Source organism: Cynoglossus semilaevis, chromosome 18, assembly GCF_000523025.1.
Source record: "Cynoglossus semilaevis isolate Cse_v1.0 chromosome 18, Cse_v1.0, whole genome shotgun sequence".
Lineage (NCBI taxonomy): Eukaryota > Metazoa > Chordata > Actinopteri > Pleuronectiformes > Cynoglossidae > Cynoglossus > Cynoglossus semilaevis.
Window position 1 is genome coordinate 3,314,507 of NC_024324.1, and position 26,869 is coordinate 3,341,375.

The 26,869-nt window shown below is 41.7% G+C and overlaps 1 protein-coding gene across 1 annotated transcript; it reads left to right on the forward strand.

Annotated features, from left to right (window-relative positions):
- Positions 1–909: 909 nt before the first annotated feature.
- On the forward strand, positions 910–26,600 carry crybg2 (crystallin beta-gamma domain containing 2). Its single transcript, XM_025065225.1, has 16 exons — positions 910–1,132; positions 6,228–6,330; positions 8,351–8,509; positions 8,832–10,966; positions 14,141–15,218; positions 15,798–16,487; positions 22,227–22,274; positions 23,466–23,584; positions 24,565–24,772; positions 25,136–25,275; positions 25,363–25,489; positions 25,589–25,624; positions 25,724–25,863; positions 25,956–26,082; positions 26,242–26,399; positions 26,475–26,600. Exons 1-15 carry the CDS (start codon positions 942–944, stop codon positions 26,281–26,283), a joined length of 5,343 nt encoding a protein of 1,780 aa, XP_024920993.1. The 5' UTR covers positions 910–941; the 3' UTR covers positions 26,284–26,399; positions 26,475–26,600.
- The last annotated feature ends 269 nt before the right edge of the window (positions 26,601–26,869 follow it).

Consider the following 26,869-nt stretch of genomic DNA (forward strand, 5'->3'; position numbering starts at 1 on the left):
ATTCCGTCTTTTTATAACATGACTAAGATTAGCTTTATCCAAAATAAAAATAAAATAAAAAAGGGGGGAATTATGTATAAATATTATTTTTGTATTTTAAGTTACTAAGCAATTCGATCTGTCATTTTTGGGATAGCTTATAGCAATCATAAAGCCAAACAATTTTCTAAATTTGAATTCTCCGTTGTTGTTGTTTTTGCTACAGGTTAGCCTAGCGTTAGCTTTAACCTGTACTTCTGTGTTCATATTTCGCCATCTGCTGGCTAACCAGGTGGAATCGCTAATCTTTCTGGCAACTATCCAATTTTAAATCTATTTTAGCTGACTAACAGTAAGCTAGCATGACTCAACTTTTGGTTAATTTCTGCCAATTTGTTGCTTATACCGAGCTTAAGCTCTTTGATATTTACAACTCGTTTAAATAAATTAAATTTAATATGGGCTTCGACTACATTAACACGGTATGTAGTATTTATGTGAGTGTAATATACATGTATCTTTGTATTTATGTATGCCTGGATGTACATGTATTCGTGCAGGCGCGTACTCTTGTTTGTGTGTAATACTGTAAGTGTACATGTGTAAGTACTGTATGCATGTACAATATGTGTGTATGGATGGAGCTGTGTGTGTGTGGGTGTGTGTGTGTGTGTTTGTGGGTGTAGCTTCAGCAGGGTGTAACGCACACACCTGAGCTTTGCTGCTCAGAAAATGACACAGCAGCAGCAGCAGCTGTCACCTGTCACCACGTTTATCTTCTTCTTCTTCTTCTTCTTCTTCTTCTCCTCCTCCGCCTCTGTCACTCCACAGTCCTCCACTTCCGTCCACTTTGAATGACTTCTCTTCCCGGATTTTGAAGGACTGTCGCGCGCCGCATGACTTCTCTTCCCGGATTTTGAAGGAGTCTCGCGCGCCGCGACGCACCAGAGGAACCGCAGGAGATGGCGAAGAAGTCTTTATCCAGAAAGTCCCTGAAAAGTCTCTTCTCTCGCAGCGAGGCCAACTTGAATCAGTCCGGGGTGAAGGAGGATCCGAGCTCAGGCGACGGCGAGAAAAAGAAGTTCAAGCTCTTCGGGTTCAAGAACAAGTGGAAGAGCGAGAAGGCGGTGCACGAACAGCCAGAGACGCGCAGGTATGTAGACAAGAGAAGAAGAAGAAGAAGCTGCGTGCTTCTGCAGGAGCAGCAATAGAACAACTTAATTAACAACCAATTAAATAGCCACAGAGCTAAAATGATCAGGATTTATGGCCCTTTAAACACACGATACGATTTATGACTCAGTGTTGTTTATTGTTCTGTCTTGGCGCTGTCATCTTTTAAACTTTGATGAGAAAACGTTGCTGCACTAGCTTTGCTTTGTTTTGGTTTATATATATATATTTCATTTTTGTGTGAAGGGGTATTGCAATTGCAGATTTGCTAGTGTTTGGCTAATGTTTTAGCCACTAATTTGACACTGTTTGAGACATTTGAGGCATTCGGAACTTTCTAGCACACTTGTGATCATTTGTTTTTGCTATATTTTGTTTAGCATGCTACGATATTTGTTGGATCATTTAGAGTTTCTAGAGTTTGGCTCATCCTTGATTCATACCATTTTTCCCACAGAGGGACGAATAAGGGACTTGATTATTGTGGTTCCTTGGTGTAGCAGTTAGCACGCTTGCTTTGAAAGCACAGAGTCCTTTGTGCCTTCATGGGCCAGACTGTTATAAACACAACAGTTCATACTCTCACATGTACCTCCTGGAATGCCATGTGGTATAACGGAGGTATTCTGTTGTTGGCTAATCCTTCAGCAGTTCTTGCTGTACATGTACCTGTCCTTCATAAGGAGTGAAGAGATGTGGAAATGCAGCCCCAGACTGTTACAGAGCCTCTGTGATGTTCCAAATGTTCCAACCTCTCAGAGCATAACTACAGACTGTACAACAATTACTGAAGGATGATGATCAGCTACTGTATTTATTTGTTTGAGAACAAGGAATACATATTAAATGAAATAATTGTTGAAAATCTCTTAGCCACTAACTACTCTGTATTTAGGTTTGTTCAAAGTTTGGGCTGGGGCCCAATTGTGGCTCCTGGGCAGGTTCGATGTGGGTTTTTTGTAGCTCAGGGCCATAAAGAGTATAAATTATTCTTTGTCTCAGTTTTAGCTGTTTCTATGAAAACTGCTCATTTTTGGCCATTGTGAGTTCTATTGGGCAAATCTGTTGCTATTTTTGCCATTCTTTAAATAACATTTAGCATTTTGCTACCTCCGGTCTATTAAATAGCTAAGCTTTTTTTATTTTTTCTTTCCAGTACATCATGTCTTGACTTATAAATTAGAAATGTTTGAATTTTTTTTTTTCTATGCAGTTCACCTGTTTAATTAACTCAGTCTTTTTATGTCCAAATAATTAAATGCATCATTTTTGTGAGGGGTCGACACTCTGGTCTGACTGTAACTCACTCAGTTTGCAGAATAAGCAGTATGTGTTGTGCATATACACATAGTTGGTGGTTGAACCAGGAGTCCTGGGCTGCACACACACACAGCCTCATTATCATGTGGCTGTGTGTGTTTGCACAGAGAGAAAAACAAACGAGGATTTTAACATTTTAGAAGACGCCTCTGCAAACACACACTCCCAGTCATGGCACCAGGCTGGATTTGAACCCTGTTCGCAGGACATTGCGTGTTTATGAAGAGACGTGACACCAATGTTGGGGTTTTGAAGGTTTGTTAGTGACACTGGAGAAGATCTGTCTGTTTGTTGAGAATTTAGGTTTAAGTTAGTAACGAGAGTTAAAAAGCAGTATTAAAAAGAGTAAATTATACATGATTTAAAAACATTACAAATAAGGCATTTTCATCATGGTGTTCTCAGTTCCTGGAATATCAGTGACGCTGATGCACACACTCCAGCCCCCAGGGTGCCGTGGCAGCTATAGTAAAGTTGGTTTGCATGCGATGAAAATGATGCTAATGATGCACCAAGTGACCAGACAGCATTACCTGGTTGGTTACTTTTACATTTTCTGAGATGTTAGCAAGATTGCCTGTCAAGTGTAAAACTGTTTCTCTTCACCACTGCTATTCAAACCAAGTCTATCACCTCTATGCAAAACATGTTATTGTGAGCACAGACGCCAGAGGTAACGTTAGCTACAACAGTCCTGGTACAGACACCAGAGCTAACGTTAGCTACTACAGTTGTTTTGTGCCTTCTGTTGTGTTTGCATAGTTCAGTGTGTAATTCTCTTAATATGAAAAAAATCAATTAGTGTTGTTTTATCTTGTGAACAAGATTAGAATTTTCTTTTTGCAAGATAAGAACGTTGTGCACTCATGATCAATAGGTTATCTTGTTCAGTGAGACATTATCTCAGTACAGGCAGACCTATGTGTGTGTATGTGTGTGTGTTATCTTTTGTACATATAAGAGTCAAAAAATTCCAAGACAGAAATCATAATTTGAAAGGCGTTTAATTAGAATCACCTGAACATGTTAAGATGTCTTAAAGTTCAGACCTCAGTGGAGGAGATGAGGAAGAGATTTGTAATTTTCATTTCTTTTTGTCTTAGAACTTTTTGACCTACCCCTGTCCTACCAGACTAAAACTCTGATTCTCACGTTCGGACGACTCAAACACACCCACCGTTTTAGTACCAGAGAGGTGTCAGCGATAAGAGGACCAACTAACAGTGAAACCTGCGACGCCACATTCTTTTTCTATTGACCTGAAACTACTGATCAATTATCCAGGAACCCTCAGATGTTGTTACTGCGGTGCCTGAGGTTACAGGTCGGCAGCACAGATGTTGCAACTGGGCTCGGTTTATAAATAGTTGACACTGCTCTGAGTTTCAAATGAGTCACTGTATTATTGAAACTGTCACGTGGGCCATGAAAGCTTTGTCCGAACAACTTGTTTTATATAAACAGTAGAGTCTCACAATAATAATAGCAATAACCATTAAGCTTGTCAAAACAGTGTTGCAGCTGAAATGAGCAGCTTTATTATATTGGCATCAGACTAAAGGCTTGAGGCGAAATGGCTTAGATATTCACCTTCAAAGTCTCACACTGATCTGAAAGGGGTTTTTACTGCCCCCTTACAGTAAACAGTGCAATTAAAGTTTTCACATCTGTCTGTCAACTGTCTGAGGACAATAATGTCCGTCTTGTTTGCTGTGTGAAAAGCATTGTTTTTAAAAACCCTAACAGGCAAAGGTTACGTTCTTGCAAGTTAAGCAGGTGCAAGTTAATTAGCTATAATTGGCCGACAGATATTACAAGAATCCAATCGAAGCTTAGACGGTTAGCTATGCGATTCCTCAAGTGTATCTACAGATAAACTTCAAGGCATTAAGTAAAAGTAAGTTTAACTAATAAATAGATTTTAATGACAAACTTACAGCTTAATAAATACGGATATCTCAACAAAGATATAGATTATGCTGTGTTTACCTGAAGTCTGTTGAAGGAGTATTTGGTCAGTCATTGGTGTAGTATTTGAAAAATTGTGGACTTTCCCCTCGATATTGTGTTCAGCACAAAATAAACTTTGACCTTTAACCTTCAGCGTGAGAGACCTAATCAGATGTTGTTGTGTACTTTTAGAACGTGTTGCTTTTCTTTTCAGCAGAGTTTGTTTTTACATGTTTTAAGTTGTAAACGTTCTTATAATTTCATCTGCCTCCTACTAAAGTGAAAACAGTGAATTCACCATCGTGCTGGTCGGTTGTTCTTGTGCTAATATCTCCACATCTATGGGAACATGTGGGCGTGTGACAGGCTGCAGGTCCTGAACACAGATGTGGATTTCCTACTCATTTAAATGATTTTATCAAACATTTCCAGATGCCATGTAAATATGTAAGCTTCACCGTCAGAGACTTCCTTTCATCCTCACTTTAGCATCTGTTTAGCCTCCTTTTAGCTTCTCTTTAGCATGTCTTTAGCTACTCTATCCTCAAATTAGCATTACTTTGCTTCACTGTAGCCTCACTTTTGATGAACATTTTAGCTATAATGATACCTAACTTTAATTTAACTTTAGCCTCAGTTTAACCTCATTTTAGCGTCCCTGTGGCTGCTCTGAGCTTGTTCAGTCAGTCTCATCTTTCCTGAACTTCTTTCATGAACTTCCTGTTAGCCTTTATCCAAACAGACTCCTTGATGAAGGTGTATTTAATTTCTGAGAATCAGGCGTGTCATCTAGATGTGCAAGGTTCCACACCACAATGCTTGCAATATTTTCGAAGGATCCTGTGTCTTTCACACATAAACAGTTTTCACATGGAGACACATAATCGGTTCCACAGGAACATTTTCTTATCAGGTTTGGATTTTTAGTGCTTTAGGTTTTTTTTATTATTATTTCATGCCTCTCCTGAAGGCTGTAGTGCCCCCTAGAGTACACAAACTTTATAGCATTGAAGACCACTAGCATTGAAGCACAATTTCTTTTCAATTGAGGTCATCAAAATATTCCTCCAGTCGTTTCTGCCAAGTTCCAATGCCCGTGTTCCAGTAGCAGTCTTTGGCCCAGTGGTTTGGGAGGCTATCGTAGCCCAGTTCAAACATGCGTTCCACCTGCTCCAGCAGCGGGGGCCACACAGATGAGGTGCATGTGTACACAGCAGGGTTGTGTGGTTGTAGGTGTCACGCAGAGAACAGCGACAGGCTGCAGACGGGCTCCTGTTTGCCTGTCATTTAACTTCCTGTTTGTGCAGGTGTGCAAAGGCGAAGCGCCCATTTTTTGTGTGTGTTCATAAAGAGACCTTTGTGTCATGTGTTGGACGTGATGACAGTGTTTTATTATTAAGTGCTGCGCTCAGACGCTCACCAGACCCGACATCTCAGAACGAGAGTCAGGTTTAATGGTGAAGATGACGCAGAAACTATTTTGTGTGTGAATTTTTTTTAAGCTTATTTTATTTTAAACTTATTCTCTTGGTGGTGTTTTTGAAACATGGGTTTTAAAAACAAACAACGTTAACAACGTGTTGACTGTGTTGGATGTGCAAACACTCATCAAACATTCTCTGCTGAGCCGGTTTTATTCAACATTCCCTCAGACATGATTCACTGCTTGGTTTCAATCGTGTCAATCTATGTTTTTCCGCCTTTTCAAAGATGCATTTCTACAGTGCAGTATACAGAAATGTTCATTTCTGTTGATATTGATCTAACAATGAAGTTTCTAAGTTTGTGTTTTCTGTCTCCTTCAGTACTGCAGAGTCCAACAACAAAGCACAGGAGGGAGGGGCCTGGGCAGATGGCAGCCTCTCAGACAAGAAGACCTCCATCTATGCCACAACCTCCAGGTCAAAGGTCAGTAGAGCTGGGTCACCTCTGACCCCATCACATCATCCTGATGTAGTGTAGTATCATGACGAAACATTCAAAACTTAAAACCATATGAAATCTTTATAATAATGCTGTATAATTATACTAATTTTATTTATGCTGTATAAATATACTCACACCATATAACAATCTGCTATAAATCAGTATAAATGTGCTGTAAAAATACTGTAAATATACTATTAGTATGGAAATATATTTAAATGGTCTTGTACATAACATAGAGGTACTGTACGTTGCTGTCAGCACATAAAACATACAGGTGCTTCTTGATCTCGCCGTTAGAGGGAGCCATCCGTTTACTGTGCAGCACTACTGCGGTGAAGAGGCTGTGAATGTAATCAAAAGCTGTGTTTATTTTTGTAATTTATTCATGTAATTTATTTATGAAACTATTATAATTATAAATAAAACAACTTAAGTTTCAGGTGAGTTTAATTTCAAGTCATGCTGAAGTGATTTTGTGTCATTTTCAGTTGGTTTGAGGTAAATTAAAATGCTGCAGGAAGATAATAAAATAACTAAATAATTGCCTGGAAACAAATGTATTTTCATGCATGTATTGTTCTAAATCTTTTGTTTCAGTTGGTTTGAGGTAAATTAAAATCCTGCAGGAAGATAATAAAATAACTTTAAAATTTAAATAATTTCCTGGAATTGCCACCAAAAAAATTTTCATGCATGTATTGTTATGAATCTTTTACTGCGTTAGCTCGGGATAGCTTATTAGCCTATAGATCAATTTTAGCCAAAATAAATACTTCAGTTTTTGGCTTTATAGATCAATTTTAGCCAAAATAAATATTTTGCAGTAATATAGACCACATAAAGATGGGTTTGTTAAAGTGTTGTTTTATATTTTGCTCATGTTGTCTATTCACAAAAAGTTATCAGAAATATGTTTTTGTTTTTTTTATTCACATCACCCTTCTTGGCTTACCTAATAACCAACCAGTAGCTATATTTTTTTTCTGCTGGTGCTACCCTTATTATTATTATATCTTGATCTGACAATTTATTTTTTGCTTATTTATAGCATCAACATCTGATGACATTTACAGTATGCCCTCTCACCCCCCCACACCCCCTCACACACACACACACTCAGAATTCCTGGAGTCACACCCAGGTTCGAACCTGACAGCAGTGACGGTGAACGATGTCTTTGTTTTCTTTGCTTCTTTTGTCGCCGTGACTCAACAGGAGCTTCCACGCAGATAATTTTCAAAACAGCAGAACCTCTATCTCCACACAGTCTGTCAACAATAACAACGAGCTTCCATCTGATAAGAAGAATGAACTGGTTGTGGTTACATGGAATATGTCTACAAAAGATTTTGCCACCGACATGTCATTGTTACTGGTCAGGCTAACATGCAGCTAATTTTGTTTTGGTGTTTGTTTTTTTTTGGGCCCCCCACAGTATATTGCTATTGCTGGTTAATCCAGAATAATTTATTAAATTAGCTTGTAGCGTTCATGTTCTTCACATGTTCTCTTTTTGTATTTTTAGTTTTATTGTCTCTGCTTGGTTAATAACGGCCATTGTTGTCATTCACCCTCACATTTGGCCCCCGGGGCCCTCCAGTGATTGTGTGTTGCCTCCTGCAGTTAGCTGCCATAATGAAGGCAGGATCATTTGACAACTCCTCCATTGAACCACTGGAGGTGACACAGCAGGAGGGGGCAGGGTCAGGAGATCGTGGTTTACAAGTCTTTCATTTTTTGACAGGGTGGAGCAGCGGTGAGTGTTTGGTATGAAGTGAAGGGTGTCAGCTCCTGATGTTTACAGGACGTAATCTGTGGATTTTTGTTTTAACAGGTCAATAAACTCATTCTGAGCTGTGTGTTTTAAAAAAAAAACCCCACTGAGACTCGAGTGCTGCAGACGTAAATATGGTCAGGTTTGTTAGATGATGAGGTGGTTCTTCATCTGATTTCTGCAACAGTTTATCTCTCTCTCTGTCTCTGTGTCTCTCCATCCCAGGGTAAAGAGTTCAGTTACTCAGAGTTGGACTTGCGTAAACCCAAGAGGTTCGCCACCTTCTCCTTTGGGTTCAAGAAGAAGAAAAAGAGAGACTATGACGAGAACATCTCCAAAAGCACCTTTGGTCTCAGCACTGCCATCAACGATGACCACGAGGAGGTGATGTCATAAACTCACTCTCTTTTTGGCCCGAATTTCCTTGGTAATATTTACTGCCCTGAGCTGTGACCAAAGTAGGGCCCGGGGGCCAATGGACAGGCACTTGGACGGGTTTTTTATGGCCCTCAATTTTCTTCAGATCTTTTAGCATGTCTTGCTGGACAACCAGCCAACTTTGAACAATCATTGGCTTAATTTCCATTAAGTGATTTACTTTTGACGATCCTCAAACTCCTGGTAACATTTTGTAGTTTTGATTTGTTAGTAAAATAATGACCGATCAGTTTAATAAAATGTGTTTTGCTCATGGATCTTCTTCTAGACCACCATGGACTTCAGCGACGTGGACCAGGATGAAGAAAACTCAAAGACCACCTTCAGCATGTCTCAGCCAGAACTGGACATGGTCCAGGACTTTGACGTCCCTTCTCCTCCACCTTCGGCCTCCGACCAGACATGTTCTTACTTTGCCGTCCCGGACAAGTCCGAGCCAAACCTCATCCCTGACACAGACACAGAACCACAGCAGCCTCTCGGCGACTACGACCCCTTCGACGTGGACCAGGAGGTCCCCACAGCTCCCATGGCTTCCATTCCTGAGCTGCTCCTGGATAATGACGACAAAGTGGACGCTCCCCTTGAAGAGAAGTCGTCCAAAGGTGATGACGGTATCAGCCCTGTGTTTAGTCAGATAGAAAGTAGTAGTGTTGCTGATAAGGAGGGCGCGCCTCCTCTGGTCAGAGATTCCATGGTTCACAGAGCAGCAGAAGCAGCAACTGCTGATTCAGTTGTTCCAGATCATGTGTCTGGTGATAAGGGTTTTCTGCAGGATTCTCGTATCCTCTCTGCAGAAACCACTAATAAAACATTTTCTACTCATCAGTCTGAGGTTTTTGACTCCAGAACTGATGCAGAGAAATGTGCCACAAACGTCACCGCAGCCTCGCCTGTAAGAAGCCTCTACAGCGAGAAAGTCACGTACGAAGCTCTGTACGAGTCTCTCTTCCCTCAGAGTTTCACCTCAGAGGTCATGTCGTCGCTCTCGACCCCTCCACCTCTGGTCCCCACGGAGACCAGACACCAGGAGAACCCCAAACCTGAACCTGTCCTGATCAAAACTTATGATGAAATCTACACAGAAACAAACGTGGTGCACTCTGCGCCCGTGGACGATGACGAGAGTGATTTTTCCACGGCTCAGAGCTCCACTGCTTCTGAAGAGAAGCTCTCCTACTCTGATCTGAACTTCTCCCATTCAGAGACACCATTAGAGACTTCGGGCCTCTTCCCTGACAAAGACAGGTCAGTTCTTGTGGCAGAAAACCCCGCCCCCGTCCCCACTGTGTCTGACTGCGTGACATCCCACGGGACGGATACTCAGGTTACTGACTCTAAACACAGAGTCGTCCTGGTCAGAGAGTTTGTCGCTGCTGCCGAAGAAGACACCATGCTGCCTGACTCTGTGGTTAGGAGCGAAGTGAGCGAAATGTCCAGGAGTCTGCAGGTGGAAATCGAATCGCCAGAGACTTTCTACCTGTCCTACGGCTCGGGTTACGTGGAGGAGGCCGAGGGAGCGTTGAGCCCCCCGTATCTGAGCATGGGGTCTGACGACAGCAGCGTCACGGAGGTGTACTTCAGCGCCGAGGAGGACAACGAAGAGGAAACGTTCACCGTGGACGACAGAGAGGAGAAGGGAGAGTATTCTGTTTTGGACGAGTGGAGTGAGACGAAGAGGGACGGGGGAGACGTGAAGGTGGTGATTGTGAGGGTGCGTGACCAGGTGGAGGACGGAGGTGCAAAGTTGGAGAGTGTGGAGTATCCTCTGAGGAGTGATGTGGTGAAGTGGCCGGAGATTCAGGTTGGACACAGAGAGTTGACTGAGATTATAGAAGAGGAGGAGGAGGAGGAGGAGGAGGAGGAGTTTCTGGCAGGACAGGTTGGGCAGGTGAGCACGCTTGTGGTATGCAAGGATACTCCACCCTCCCGGGAGCCACATGTGGAGGAGAGGAAGAATAAGGAGGAGTGGTCGCAGGGAGAGTGGACTATAAACGTGTCGGAATCTCAGGAACATCGTGGTCTGTGTCCCAGCCTGGAATCACAGCATTTTCCCAACGTTTGTGACAATGTTCCTCTGGAAGCACCGCCTCTGACGAACACCATCACTGTCTTATCCCAAGATTCACACGTGCACACACCTCCAGCTGTAGATGAGGGACAGGAAATGAGCCCGGAACGAGTCAAATCCGACCGCGACGTTGTCACAGAGATGCAATCAGATGCCGCACAGGCAACCGGAGACAATAGGAACCTGCAGAGTAGTGAGTGGGTGGATACGATTGCTGGGAGCGCACAGGAAAGGAGGACGCAGCAGGAACAGGTGGCAGTTGAGCTGTCAAGCCTGACGGAGGACGCACACGCAGACACTGACACCGAGGTCCGGCCAGGCCTGGAGCAGAGGTGAGTGTCAGAACTGGGTCAGAATGTGTCGTTTACTGCCTCTTTAAGCTGGATCCACAGGTTTATGGTCTGCGTTTGAGGAGCCGGACGAGGAAAGTCACAGAAACTGAAAAGTCATTGTGAGTCATTTAGCAAATTACAGTCTTTACAGCACGACAGTTGACGACTCGCCTCGCTGCTATGCAGCACGTGTCTGGTTTTAGCCAAATGTAAAGCTTGAACTGATTTATTTTGTTGCCAAAACAAAACCAAACTGCGTTCAGACGAGACCTGTCTGGTTTTACGGCGCTGACATCAGATAACACACAGATATGTGTAAAGGTTAAACATTTGCTGGGGTAAAAGGTCAGCTGATGTTTACCAACACTATAAATCCTTCCTATTGTGTTTAATACGCTGTAATTTAACTTGTCCTGATTGGCTGTTGGTATGTCTCACTCTCACATACCTGTAGGGCAGAGCAGGCAACAGGACAAATGTTCTGTAAACTGATTTTTCTTTCCTTCGGTGTTGTTTGTTTATTGCGACAATGGCTGAGTTTCGGACGTACACGACACTCACAGAGTTTACGGGAGAATGAAGCTCAGGTATGTAGGAAAAGAGAGTAGAGTTGACAGAAGAAGAAGAGAACATTAAAATGTGAACTTAACAGAGCTATACATTAAAATTACAAAACTACATTAAATAGCACTTTAAAAATTACCAGATACATTTAATTTGAATATTTGCTGCCATATGAGGCAGCATACAAAATAAAATCCAATAGTTAAATAGCTAATTTAGTTAACAATTACCTAAAAATTGATTAAACTGAACCAAACAGTGGAAATAAAATGGGAGCAAATTGAAATCCAATAGTTAAATAGCTAATTTAGCTAACAATTACCTAAAAATTGATTAAATTGAACCAAACAGTGGAAATAAAATGGGGAGAAATTAAACAGTAGCTCAGGATTAGCCAAACAAACCGTAAATAGTTCTGCAAGATAAAAAATAAAATCTATACTCAATACTGTTAAAGGTCAATCTTAGCCAAACTTATTGAATATTGATCTCAAATTCAGCCAAAATAAGCATAAGCTAATAGAAAATAGCCACATTATAGCATGTTACAGATTGTAGATTAAAAAGCTAAAACTGCAGCCATAAAACAATGGACAGATTAACCCAGAAACAGGTCAAAAATAGAGCCAACGTACAGCAATTTAATAATTAATAATCATAATTCAAATTGTTGTCTTTATTGTTCCCGCAATGTTTAATTTGTTCATCGATGAAACGAAACTATGTTCTCTTTGACCACAAGATGTCAGCAAAGGAAAGTGTTTTAGTGAACAGTCGGCAGACAAGAAATCCTCATTAAAATGTTTGAATTTTAGCCTTTCATTTTTGGCCTTTCATTTTTATTTAAATGTTTTAATTTTAAGGTTGTTTTTTTACATTTAGATGAGACGAAAAATAAAGGAACGTTTTTAGTTACACTTAAAAAGTGTAATAATCACTGGGTTGGGTTTTTGTTTTTGTTTACATTTTAGTTATTTCTCTGGCTGAATTCCTTTAAAAAATATATTTTTAGCTAAATTCTAACATACATGAAGTATTTTAAAACATTTGTCCCAAAGGTCACTACTTATCATTTGTATTACTTTTATGGCAATTATTTTTTGGCCTATTTTAATTGTTTTTTAAACGCATGTTCTAGTTTATTTAGCTATTTCTACTGTGTTATGTCTTTGTGCTAACGGTTAGCTGTTTTAAGCTTTCTTGCTCTGATTAGCCTGCTCTTATACTGTCCATTTCTGTTTATTATTATTTGTAAATAGCATTGTTAATTAAACCAGTGTCCAGGCTGATAGATTACTTTCAACATTAATAAATGAATTGTGTCTGTCGTGATCTTACTTTTCCACTGACAGAGTATGAAGTGTGTGTTTCTGGTTGAACCACTGCTCCTTTGTTTACCTTTACATTCAGTGGCCCCATGCTTGTTGTCTGACAGCTTTGTTCAGACACATGGAATGACAGACATGTGGAGAATTCTCTCTCTCTCTCTCTCTCTATCTCTCTCTCTCTCTCTACCTCTGTCTTTAAACCACACCTTGGTTTTGGCTTCAGTTCTCACCAGGAAGTCCTTACTGTTTTAAGTGCCTGACACACTGGTATTTCCCCTTGTCTGTTTGTGTAAGTGTGTGTGTCATTCTCAGATGCAGGTCGTTCATGAAACACCAAGATGATGTTCAAAGAAATAGTTCAATTCCAACCTATTTCTATATTATTCTATAATTTCTCAGTTTTTATTTTGAATTGGAATTACATAGAAGCTAATGTTCTATGTAGTTTTTACATTGTCCTACAGTGGCTTTAGTTAAAATTAGATTAGATAGAACAGATAGAAAGTGAGAAAGAAAAACTTGTAGAATTTGCTATGTTAGCTCGGGATTCCAAACATCTATGGAATTAGCCAGCGTAACTAAAACTAACTTGAAGACATTTTATTTCACAAATTGCTTTATAGTCACATAAAACAAACAAATAACGTTAAATGATTAAAAACCTTCGTGTCAGTCGCTCTATTGTTCTTCACAGCAGTGACAGATAAACCGATAAACCGTCGTCTTACAGCTGGTGTCACATGGGCAGTAAAGAAGATGTGGCCCAGATCATCTGGTCTTTATGGTCCACATGTAAGGGTCCAAATAAAAAAAAAAAAAACTTTAAATTTAACTAAATCATAAAAAAAAACAATTTTTAATTTAACTAAATCAAATGAATAATATTTTGACTTCTTATATGAGTCTAAACATTCATCATGAGCTGCTGTTCATGCCTGGATTAATAATCCAACAGGGCCCCAGACCCTCACTTTGGGAACCACTGGTCTATGCGTTTGCCAACAAAGTTGGAATCCTGCACTGTAGCTCAAACGTGTTGCACAAAGAAGTGATTATTATCATCCGAGTTAGCGTTAATGTAGTACAACAGCTCAGTAATGTTAGTTATAAGTCTGATAATTGGTGCAATCACACGCTGCTTCTGTAAACTTTATTTGACATCTGCCACAGCGGTGTCAAAGACGCTGTTGTTAACCACACCCTGGTTGCTCACAGGTGCAGTATGTCACTGTCAATCATTGACCAGTATTAAACAGTCATTCGTTTGTTTTTGTCTCTCCAGGAGCCTCGCAGCTTCCGACGATCTGCAGACAAACTCTGTGGACACGATGAATTCAGGCTACAGCAGCCTGAGCACCAAGCTGACCATAAAGCCCTCGTCCCCTCCTAAAGTCGACGAGTCCAGACTGCGCTTCCATAAGGTCTCCCTGGTCTCAGGCAGGTCGCCGGACTCTGTGGACTCCAGCGGTAAAAGCTCCAGTGTGTCCAATGGAACAGACCCTGGATCAGAGTACAGGTGGAAGAATAGATTTGAGGGAGTCTCTCAGTACAGGTGGGACCAGCAGGAGGACTCTTCAGACTCAGTGTCTCAGGAAACACCTGACGCCTCCTCCTCTGTCCTCCCTGAGGCCACGGCCTTCAAACATCTAAGCAATGCGCTCTCTGTCTCCTCCTCCTCCTCCTCCTCACATCCTTCATTAGATGATCATTCTGGCTTCAGCAGCCGCCTGAGTGACAGCAGCAGAGTTGATCTGAGCCGTGAGAGCGAGGCAGCGGGAGAGACCCACACGGAGTGGAGGAGGAGCGTGACAAGGGAGGAGGAGTCTGCTGCACCTGCAGGAGAGAGAGAAGCAGCACAGAGGGAGGAGGAGGAGGAGGAGAGGATAAAGTCACGCTGGGACGCTCTGCAGCTACCAGAGTCAGGTGTCTCCTCCAGAGACGAGGACGACGAGTCCTCAAGATTCACCGGACTATTCAAGGCCACGCTGGTGGACACGGTCTGTGAACCTGCAGGACCGCCGTCCACTCCCCCCGCCTCCCCGGACACCGACTCCCCTAACCAGTTTGATATGGACTTTCTGATGGATACCCTGAAAAACATGGGACCATCTTTCAGACCCAGGTGCGTGGGTCCAAGGGCAGCGGCTCCAGTCCTGGTTTCCTCTCTGCCCCCCATCGTGGAGGACGCTCAGAGTCCCATCACCCCGGGTCTACCCGCTGCTGTCAGCAGTCCAACGAAAAGTCTGGATACAACCGACTCTCTGAACGGAATTTACTCTCTCCCTGCTGACCTGGGACTGAAGAGGACGTTCCCCAGAGACACCCGCTCCCCGCTGGAACTGATGAAGCAAAACCAGCAGGTACAGAAGCCCCTCCCTTCACTCAGTGCCAGGTTTAAGATTTTAGGAAATTATTTTAAGTTTTTACAGCTGCATGTTTTTGTTTCTAGTTGTTTTGTTTCTTCAAAAACTCCTTGGTAACAAGAAGAAGTCTGGAAAAGCAGAGAAGAGAAAATAAATGATGAGTCAGGATTAGATTTATGTCAAGAATATAAAATACATATTTACTATATTTTAGTTAATTGTGTTCTAGTTAAAAAAAAAAGAAGAAAAGAAAAAAACTCCACAAAGCTACTGATTCCTCATGACACTTATGTAGAACTGAAAAGTTAGAAAGAATAGTTGAAAAGAAGGAGAGAGGAGAAAAGAAAAAAACTGAGAAAAGGAGGAAACAGAAGCATGAACAGGTCAAGTATTTTATATGTACATATATATTTATATATATGTACAGTCATGTTTTGCAGAACACCCATCTTGGGAAACAGAAGCATGAACAGGTCAAGTAGTTTATATTTATATATATGTACAGCCTAGTTTTTCTGCTGAGTCAGCATGTGCTCCTGTTCCTTCTTCACCTCCTTCTTCCTGACACTCCTGCAGGACCAAAGCCGAGGATCTTCCTCCTCCTCCGAGGTGACCAACGGGAACGGAACAGTTTTACCCGCCAACACTGGCTCCCGTCTGGACAACAGCATCATCTTCTCCAGCTACAGGTCACCATCCCTGGATCTCAGTGGGGAGAACGACAGAACCCATCGCTCCCTGTTCCGGAGCGGTTCCCTTCCAGAGACCGGGTCTTTGAGCGACCACGTCACTTCAGGGATGAAGGATGTCAACGACCTGGGCTCCGGGAAAGACCCGCTATCTGGGTCTCGAATCGAGCGCCTCTCCTTCCTCCTGACCTCCTCGTCCTCCCTGACCGGCACTGAAGACCTGGGAGCCCGTATGAGTCGACCTCCTCCGCCTCTGAGCTTCAGCTCCCCGTCTTCCAGCAACAGTCCCACCAGTCTACTCAGCCCCACTGGATCCATAGACCTTCACAGACCTTTCTCCACCACGTCCACGGACTCCGGAAGCTTATCCATGTTTGGACAAAGCCCGACCACCGGCATGGGTGTGGGTGGTGGGACACATCCCCTCCTGCAGAGGAGCTTCAGTAGTGAAGGTATCGTGGGTGGGCAGCAGATGTCCTTGTTCAACAACGTTCACGGAGGATCTGTGTTCCAGACCAAAGACCCAGAGCCGGATCGGAATTTGGCTTCCAAATACCGAGCCTTCCCCGATGCATATGTGAGTATAAACTTCTGGTTCTCTACGTATACTGCAATACCAGGCATACAATACAGTACATGTGTACTCCCAGCAAAGGCTTCGTGAAGGACTCTTTGTAATACTTAAATCTACGTAGTTTTCAAAGCAAATGTTGAACAGGAAAATGTCCGTCCTGTTTTCCTATCATTAGGTAAATGAGTCAAGGAGATAATTTGGGTAAAAGCCAGCGTCTGGTTCGGCCCTGGCCCCTGCTAGCTGCTGACAGTGTATGAATATTTCATGTCTGCAGTGAAAAGACGGCGCACCTGAATGGGCTTCAGTTTTGTGTTGTCAAAGTACTGCCATGGTATTTGTCAGTGGGCTTCAGTTTTGTGTTGTCAAAGTAAGAAATAAAGAAATAGAAAGATAGAAAGAAATATCGGACCAAAATATTTGCAAATATTTGAGAATAAAGAAGATTTGCTGCCGTTTGTCACTGCAAATTTAAGCTCTGTCATTATTCGGCTTAAACAACTCCCAAAGACGATCAATATGATAATAAAGCTTGATATTTACCCAAGGAGAGTTAGACGTGACACCAGAAATCAGATTGTCAGATCAACTTGTTAGCTAAAATCTGGTTCAGCTGGAAAATTTAAAAATTTGAAAATAGAAATCGCAGAGCCGGTAAAACAAGAAAGGCTGTGTGTGTTAAAAACAAACACACACACCTGAAGTCTGGATGTTACAGAATGAGCTGCAAAAAAGCTAAATGTCAGCGTTCACCAAATGTAAACTGAGTTTATATTTACAGCTACAGTCCAAAATAACAACAGTTGCCATGGCTAGGGATTAGCGATGCTGTAAATTACAAAATTATCAAACATGGCTAGCCTACTTCTGCTTAGTGTAATTTGCAGGAATTATGATAAACGTTTTACTCATTAATTTGTGACTTTCACTTGTGTGTAAGAGTCACACTAACCATTATATAAATGTATATTAAATGACTGTTTGGATGGTTGTGATATGAATCAGCCTCCACACAATGACTGTGTCCGCTCTGTTGTTCTTCACCGCAGTGACAGACAAACAGCAGGTCGTCTTACAGCTGGTGTGACATCGTATCACCTGGTCTTTGTGATTTGTTTTTAATCAGATTAAATTAAAAACAAATTTGGACTTTGGTCCAAATATTCGTCACCATCATGAGCTGCTGTTCGTGCCTGGATTAAGAGATTAACAGACATTTATTCACAACTGCAATAGCTCTATGTCCTCCAATAGGGCCCAGCCCCCCACTTTGGGAACCACAGTTGCCAATAAAGTTAGAATCCTGCATAGCAGCTCAAAAGCGTTCCGAAAGTGTTGCACAAAGAAGGGATTATTATTAGCCAAGTTAGCATTAATGTACTACAAGCAGGACAATCATGTTAGCATTATTGGCTTCAGAGGAGTTGTTTGGTTTTGTACTAATAAATTTCACTGGCAGACACGTCCTGGTCACATGATGCACACCGATGTAAAACAAGTGCGTGCACGTATGAAAACACACACACCCTTCTTCTTTGTAAGTCGTTGATGCTAATCAGGAAAAGCTAGTACCACAGTGACAATAATTGGTCTTTAAAATAGCAGTGATCTTTTCATAAAGGTTAGTGTCAGTGTTTGATGGAAATGTTTCAGGCGTCCAATCACTGTCGGGATCTCCTTGTCATAAAACAGTGTCAGACTCCTCTGAAAAAAAAAAAAGATTAAATGCTGTACCTGCAGAATCCACAGTATCAAGTGAGGCCTGAGGGGGGAGTCGGGTGGAGTTAGGGTGGAGTTGGAGCAGGCTCCTGATATGGAGGTGTTTGAAGTGAGGCTGCCGACTGCAGTTGAGACACGTCCAAAGTTCAATCAAGACGTTGGTTCTGGATTTATGATTCCGTGAGGCGTGCGGTCATGTCAGCTCCAAACAATGATTAGATACAGGAATTCTGAAAATGGGTTTTAGGCTACATCTTACTTTAAGTCAGTGTTTTTAAACCTTGGGGTCACAGCCCACGTGGGGTCACCTGGAGATCAAATTTGGGGGTCGCCTGAAATGTCTAGTAGTTGATAATTCATGATTATAAATCGAGTTCAAATGAAATGCAGCACATAAAGAACATCTGAGCCGACGCATCGTGATTGATGGCTGTGATCACATGACATCTAATCAAGTGACAGCTACGAAAATGTCTCTGGGTTGATGTCAAAATAGGATCAGAAGCCAGAAAGGTCAAGAACCACTGCTTTAAACTAGCTACGATGCTAACGTTTAGCTATTTATGTGATGATGTTTTATATTCGGAGTAACGTTTTGTTCTATTTTATTTGAAAATGTATATAACATTTTTATAAATATATGTGTATACATATAAATACGTTAAGATATGTTATGCAGAGGGTTGCGTTCTTCAGCGGTGACCGCTGCCTAGCGTCCAGCTCTCGCCTCTGTGCGGTTCTCCGTGTTTACACATCACATTCAAACCATGTTCCGCAGCGTTCTTCGTGTCGTACGCCTTCATCAGTAGCGCTTTTTTTGACCTCGGGCCAATTCAAACAGCCAAACATCAGGTCATATTTCAAACACAACCATTGTCAAACTAACTTCAGTCCATGTGAAATCAGGATTCCTTTAGTAACCACACTGGTCTGACCAATAATTACTACTACATGTTGGGTGATTATAGGTTCAAACCGTAACATCTGTTGGAAGCTGCGTTCAAATTCCCTGCTGTGAGACACAGATGGACAGGTTTGTTCACCCGACAGTCAAACTTTATACAAATCCCATTGAAGTTGCCAATAATTCTAAGATTTTATCTGGGGAGTTATTCACTCAGAGTCATACTATCAGCCAAAAGTAAATAGATAATGTTGTTTGTTGTTCTTGGCTATGAGGCAAATAGATTTTTTGGAATCTGTCATTTTTAATGTGGCTAATTCATTTAGCGATTTCATTTTTTAGCTAGATAATATTCTCTAAAATTAAATTTAAAAAAATTAAAATACATAAAAAAAAATAAAACATTTAGCTAAGTCTTTATATTAAATTAAATTTAAAAAAATTAAAATACACCAAAAAAAAAAACATTTAACTAAGTTTTTATATGGCTTTATCTATTGCCTTTTCTTCCATCTTGACACAAAGATTTAGCTTTGTTGGTTAGCCATTTTGCTAATATGTTTGTTCTTTTCGGGGACTTATAAGATTTTTTTACCAAGTACTGGTAATTTAACAAGCTGTTTTTGGACTAAATTCTATCCCAGCAACCATTGAAACTAAAACATGACGTGAACATCTCCCCTTTATTCTTGTTTGATTTAAACTAGTTCCACAGCCACCTGTCTCTTCCTGCAGAGACCAGGACCACACCTTACCTCTGAGTGATGATTAGTGAAGCTAAGTTGACAGGCGGAGATGAGGAGGTAGCACGATGAGGGGCGTGGGGGGCAGATGACTAAATATAAATATATATTTTTTTATGCTTGACCTGATCTTTCAGTTGGATCGTCTGCTTTAAAACACACTCCATCTGCAGGGTTTGGGCGTGAGTTTATATTTGGGTGCGTTTGTGTTCCCAGTTGGCACGGAGGGAACTATGTAGACATGGCATCAGTTAACTAAAGTTCAGTGATCCTGATTCAGTGGAAGAACAGAATGTTCTGCAGAAAGATTCCATGGTGGAGGATGACGTTAAACTGCAGAAAAAAAGAGTGTTAAATGTTGAATTTAATAAACAAAATGTGAAGTAAGAGAAACAAACAAACAAAAAATCTTAGTGTGAAGACAGTAGCAGTAATTAGGAGTTAATTATATTGTATTAAAAAAAAACAAGCAGATAAAGACAGAAAAACAACAAATAGAAAAAGACAATTAGAGCCAAAAGGCAAAAAAAGAAAAAAAGAAAACAAAATATAAAAATGAAGCCTCAAAAACAACTATGCAAAAAATAAATACATTTTAAAAAATAGCAAATAAAATGAACAAATAAAAATCAAAAGAAACAACAACAAACTATAAATGCTATGTTGACACATACTCTACTAAAGGTGTAATTTTATATTTATTATAAAGAATAAATTAGCGTTCAATTTGTTTATGTTTATTTGGTTTCAGATTAGCAAATAAAATAAAAGTTCCTTTTTGGTTTGGTCAAACTTTAAGATGATTTTATTTACATTAAGGACACTTTCTTAAGATGATTTTATTTACATTAAGGACATTTTACATTTTTGTTTGTTTGTTTTTTTTTACACCAGGACTTTATTTCTTTTAAGAGTTACAGCGTCACTAAAGTCCCACTGAATCCGACTGTCACTCTCTTCACCTGTTGTCTCTCAGGCCTCAGTGTAAACACACTGTATACGACACCCCACAGGTGTATGTTGCAGCGCAGGAATGTTGACATTGGCCCCGGGGCCGAGAGCTGCTGATGTGGTTGGACAGCATTGTTCAGGGTTGTGTGACAACACCAACACCTGTGGTTTCATCAGGACGTTTAAAGGGATGTTTTCAGATGTGGGTGTGTATGAGGTCATCATAGCTGCTGCAGTCGGACGTCCACGACACACAGATGTCACAGTGGGCTTTAACCTAAACCACTTGAACGATCCAATTTAAATTCCATTCAACTTTTGGTCATCTCTAGTTTCATTGTGTTTCTCTAACGTACAGTTCATTGAAAAAAAAAAAATAACGATGCAAGGAGACATGAGAACAAGGTAAATAAAATGAAAGACAAGAAAAATAACAAAATGAACAAGAAAAAAAACAGACAGCAAGAATCAAAAGAAAACAAGTTCAACTTGAACTTTTTTATTCTTAATTTGTGGTTAGCTTTTAGCTTCCTAGCCATGAGAAATTCTTTTTTTTTTATTTAAAATTTCAGACATGTTTATTTGACATGTGGGCGTATTAGAAGGTCCACAGTTTGGGCTTCAGTTGCAGACATGGTTGGTAACATGAGCCAAACTGTGGCCTGTTTACCTTCAGAGAGAGAGAGAGAGAGAGGGAGAGAGAGAGGGACGAGTGGAACTTGAGATCAAACACACACACACAGTGTGCTTTCCATGAGTGATGAGTACCATAGACATACTGCATCACCTTTCCATAACCACTAGAAATTTTGCAAATATTTTTTTTAAACATCTCAATCCTTAGCCTAACTCTAACCCAGCCCCTCACTCTAACCCAGCTCTAATCCTAATCCTTAGATTACCGTAATTGTAATCTCCAAACCTCAAACTGTAAACTTTTCACCTGCAAAAAGGTACAAAGTTCTACACAACAATAGTACTTTTGCAAAATTGAGTATGCCAGACACACTTTTCTCCTTGACATTCCCGCTCCTGTGAGTCAAAGTCAACAGAAGCTCAGACTCGGTCCAACAGGAAGTCACGGATGAAAACAGTGAGTCCTTGTTGTCCAGTGGGGGGGCGGGGGCCGTTTAAGGCTGTGAAAACACCGGTCTCCTCTTCTTCCCCCAAACCCTCTCCTCAGTGACAGAGAGGATCTTGAGAAGTTCTGCTGTTGTAGAAACAGCATCCTCTCAGCTGTGGTTTGTTTTAATCAGATTAACCTGTTCTATTGTTGCACTTGCAAAGAAGATTGTAAATGACAATGATCTTCTGAGGAACCAGGGCTGGGACTAATCGGTGGTGTCTTTTGTCAAACATATTCTTTTACCTGGAATTTTAAACTGGCTTTTCAGCTTTGTTTTTCTTGTTTGTTTGTTTTTTCAATAGCTCACCAAAGAGAAGGAACACGGAAAGCTGAATCCTCGCCCTGGAAAGGTGAGTCTACCAAAAACACCGGTGACACCGTGAACCACAGCTTTAGTATCTGGACCACAGACACAGACAAAAAAAATATAGGATACATCCTAAAAGTAAAGTTCCTAAACACACAACGTTGTGTCGGACGTAGAGACAACACCAAAACAGGACAGAGGGAGGCAGTTCCGCCTGGTGACAGGTGAGGGCGTAACCAATCAGCACGATATCAGCTAAGACTTCCTGTCACAGCATTTAGGTCAAATAATAATAATAATGTTGTGACAAGGTATGGACATCACAGGAATTCTCCTCACCGTGTGTCAGGGTTTGGTTCACAGGCTGTGGATCTGGTTTGACAACAACCACTAAGTGGACGTTTAATTCATCTCAAAATTATCCCTGAGTTTCCCTGATTTTCACCTCTTGGTGGCGTCACAAGGTGCTACAACCCTTTACCTAACTGCTTAATTAGCACTACGCTAAATGAACAGCAGGTATAATTTGTCAACACCGGAGGCAGTAGAGGTGTGTTGGCATCGTCTGTTAGCGTGTAGCAGCAGCAGACGTGACAACAGACGTCGTCCATCTCCATCGATGTTCCCATCAAACTGCGTCTCATCTCGTCTGTTTTTTTGGGTTTTTTTTTTTGTCGACTCCACTTTTTTTACTCGCCCACATCCTGTTGGTTATTACATCAAATGTCAGTCAAATGTCAGGCCTGCTGCTGCACGCTGGGACAGAGCGTGGCTTTCACTCACGCTGTGAGATTGTCCGTGAGGAATTCCTGTCGACTGAGGTGGAGCTGACATTTACACGGAGGTTCTGGATGTTCTGCTCCACCCTGGAGCTTCACACCTGAGTGGACCAGACGTGTCAGGAACTGCACGCTTTGAACCTTCTAGAACCTTTTTTCTGGTGCTTAACTATATTTAAGCAAAATGTATAATCTCCGTGAGCTACGTCTACGTCTTGGTGGACCTGAAGCTATCTTAAAGAGCACTTATGCTAACATTTAGATATTTCTATACTACTTCTTTCTTCAGCTAGTATTTGCCATGAATTTTAAATGTAGCGATACATTTTTATTTGCATATTTTGTGAAGACATTTGTTGCCTTTGTATTTCATTGTTAGTCATTTTGGCTAACTTTTAGCAAGGGTTCTACCTTTTAAGGTTTAATCTGTTTTTTTTTTTTGTTTTTTTTTCCAGATTTACATTTTTGACCGACCAGGACTGTGCGGACAGAGGATTGAGGCCCGGGGTGATGTCATCGATGCTACGTCCTGGGAGCTGCAGGAGACGATCTCCATCAGGGTGGTGCGAGGAGGGTGAGCTGTTTTCTTTACTCTCTGTGTGTGTGTGTCATCACCGTGTCGGTCAGGGAACGCAAACTCCAGTCTCCGCAGCACTGACTCTGGGACAGTTTTTCTCACCGGATGATGTTACATGCACAGGAGCAAATGACAAAATGAACCAAATTCCTTTTGGCTAAGTCTGAGTAGACTCCAGTTTCACTGTTTCCTTTATGAACACACACACACACACACACTGTCGCCAGGAAACGTCCCACTGTAAAAAGTGGATGCCACTCTGCCCCACCCTCACACACACACACACCCTCACACTCTCTCACACACACACACTTAAAGTAAATTTCTGAAACTGACAGAATTCTAAACATCCTTGGTCTGACTTTAAAGTGTGGAAATTCAAACCTGTCGTCCTCTTCCTCATGGACATGCAAATGCCATCAATAGCAGACACACCCACACACACACACACACCCACCCAGACACACACACACACTCAAGCCTGAACAGACTCTGTGCTCTGATGTGGAATGCTTCACCGAATGCGGCCAAGTGTGTGTAGTTGAACCGCAGACACTTCTCTGTTTCTCTACATCATCACCGCACCATCCTTCAAACCTCATCAAATGAACGTGGTCTTTAAGTTAAAGCCTTTTTTTTATATACATATAAACAAAAAAACCAGACGATGACATCAGCAGTGCAGCTCAGCTCATTTACTCCAGTACTGAGGCTGTGGTTCACAGTGAAGGACATTAGCAGGGTTAGCTTAGCTTAGCCAAGTCTGGGTAAAGATTGACTTTTAAAATAACATTTCGAGCTGTGATGACACCATGTGATACGTTACATGCTTGGACGTCGCTAACACAACAGTCATTGGTGGGAACAAGGTACTTAAACACCATTAGCGGACGTTAAGATGTAGCCACTGCTAACACACTGCTTCTTTGCTCCACTAATGCAATGCATATTTACTTGTCTTATCTTCTCATTACCAGATGGGTGCTTTATGAAAAGCCCAACTTTAGGGGTGAGAAAATAGCCCTGGACGAAGGAGACACAGAGCTGACATTCCCCTTCAGTCCACCAGAGGAGCAGCAGCTACAGAACGGACAGAAGGAGGAGGAGAAGGAGGAGGAGCAGACAGAAGAAAGTCAAGCACCAACCAGGAGGTTCATCATCGGCTCTCTGAGGAGAGCTGTCAGGGTACTGGCTGCTTTCACACTCGCTGTCGCCATCTAGTGTCCAAAAGAGGTTAAAACCGCAAACTTGACCATAGAGCTCCTGAATATTTTTTGATATACTTTATTATTTGAACTATACTTTGTGTTACAACCCAGACTTTAGATTATTTTTAAATGTCTTTCTATTTTTTTTTTTTTTAGAAAACTCTAACCACATTTGACTATTTTTTTGGCTAATTTGTAGGGTTTTCTTCCCTATTTTTCTTACTGAGCTAGCTATTCTCTCATGACCTATTTTCGTCTAATTTAAGAGTTGTTCTCACCCATGGCCTCACCCCAGTTCTTTTTTGGGCTCTGAAGAACTCTCTGTTTCTTCCTTCCTCAGGACTACAGCGTTCCAGAGATCAGTCTGTTCCCAGAGGAGAACGCTGAGGGAAAGAAGGTGGTTTTCAGAGACACATCTGAAGATGCCAGGATTTTTGGCTTCCCCATTAAAGCCCACTCCATCATCATTAATGCTGGGCTGTGAGTATTCAACTGTCTTTGGTAAAAAAATATATATATACATATATATATTATTATTATTACTTTTCCCTTTTTTGTATTTCTCAGCTGGCTCGTCTTTGGCCAGCCCTTCTTCCAGGGTAACCCACGTGTCCTGGAGGTTGGAGGTTACTCCACCCCTGCAGCCTGGGGTGTGGACCAGCCCTACGTGGGCTCAGTTCATCCTCTAAAAATTGTACGTACCAATAGAACGCTGACTTTTCTTTTTTTTTTCCTCTTTTGTGCTTTTGTATTTTTCCGTTGTGAGAATAAATCTTTTTGATTTTTGACACAGGGCGAACCCAAAGTGGAAAATCTGAGTGAACCAAATGTGAGAGATTTTTTATATATATATATAAATGCTTTCCAGTTGTTCAAAGGGTAATTTTCCCCTTTTTCTAAATTGTAATTTCACTCCTTTGTTGTGCAGCTGGTGATTTTTGACAAACCCTACTTCACTGGGAAATCCAGGACCATCTGCAGCAACATGAGGGACTTCATGACCAGACTGGATCAGCAGCAGACGGCCTTCATGTACAGCGTGGGGTCCATAAAGGTGCAGGGTGGAATGTGAGTGTGCCTGCGTCCATCGGTACTAAAGGACTGAAGTACAAATCGGTTCCCAGTCCTTATTCCTTCCTTTTGTCTCTCTCCTACTGCAGCTGGGTGGGCTACGAGAAGGAGGGGTTCCGAGGTCACCAGTACCTGCTGGAGGAGGGCGAGTACCAGGACTGGAGAGTGTGGGGGGGGCACAATTCTGAGCTGCGTTCTGTCAGACTCATCAAGGCGGTGAGTTTCTCTGAGGAGACGGAGAAGAAGAGCTGAGCTTGGATGTCATTTTAAAATGTTTGGGGAACATATTAGACCAGGAAGGAACCAATAAATAAATCAAAAACACATTCACCAACTCTAAAAACCTTTTCCTTGTCCCTGCTCTCCGTCTGTCAGGACCTGAGCGACCCCATGATGGTCATGTGTGAACATCCATAAGAAGCGCAGGAGGGCATCCAGGAGGAGAACACCTTCCAGGTGACCGAGGCGATCCCTGACGTGGAGCTGTTTGGCTACAAGACGTTGACTCGCTCCATCCACGTACTGAGCGGAGCGTGAGTTCACGGCATGAACACACACACACTCACACACACACATACATCTAACCTGGTGTCCCGTCCACTCCTCAGGTGGGTGGCCTACTCTCACGTGGACTTCTCTGGAGATCAGTTCATCTTGGAGAAAGGTTTCTACAACAACTGTGCCGACTGGGGCTCCCAGGACCCTCGCGTCTGCTCAGTGCAGCCAATTCTTCTGGTGAGAAACTCCAGAGATCACAGCGTTACGTAGTCCGTCACCAGACGATTCCTGTTTCTCATTTGTCTTTTTTTTTTTTTTCTCATCTTTTAGGCTCCACGTTTCGACAGCGGCACAAGGAATGAGGTAAACGTATTTCCTCGGCTCTTCATGTTACTGTGAATGTTGTCTCCATAAAGAGTTTTTTTTAAAAACTCTCTCTGTTTTGTCAGATCGTTCTGTACTCAGAACCAGATTTTCAAGGTCGGACTCAGGTCTTTGTCAAGAA

Coding starts and splice junctions, on each gene's coding strand:
- crybg2 (XM_025065225.1), top strand. CDS start 942: ATGGCGAAGAAGTCTTTATCCAGAAAGTCCCTGAAAAGTCTCTTCTCT. Junction 8,510..8,831: donor TCAACGATGACCACGAGGAG/GTGATGTCATAA, acceptor ATCTTCTTCTAG/ACCACCATGGACTTCAGCGA. Junction 23,585..24,564: donor ATCAGGGTGGTGCGAGGAGG/GTGAGCTGTTTT, acceptor TCTCATTACCAG/ATGGGTGCTTTATGAAAAGC.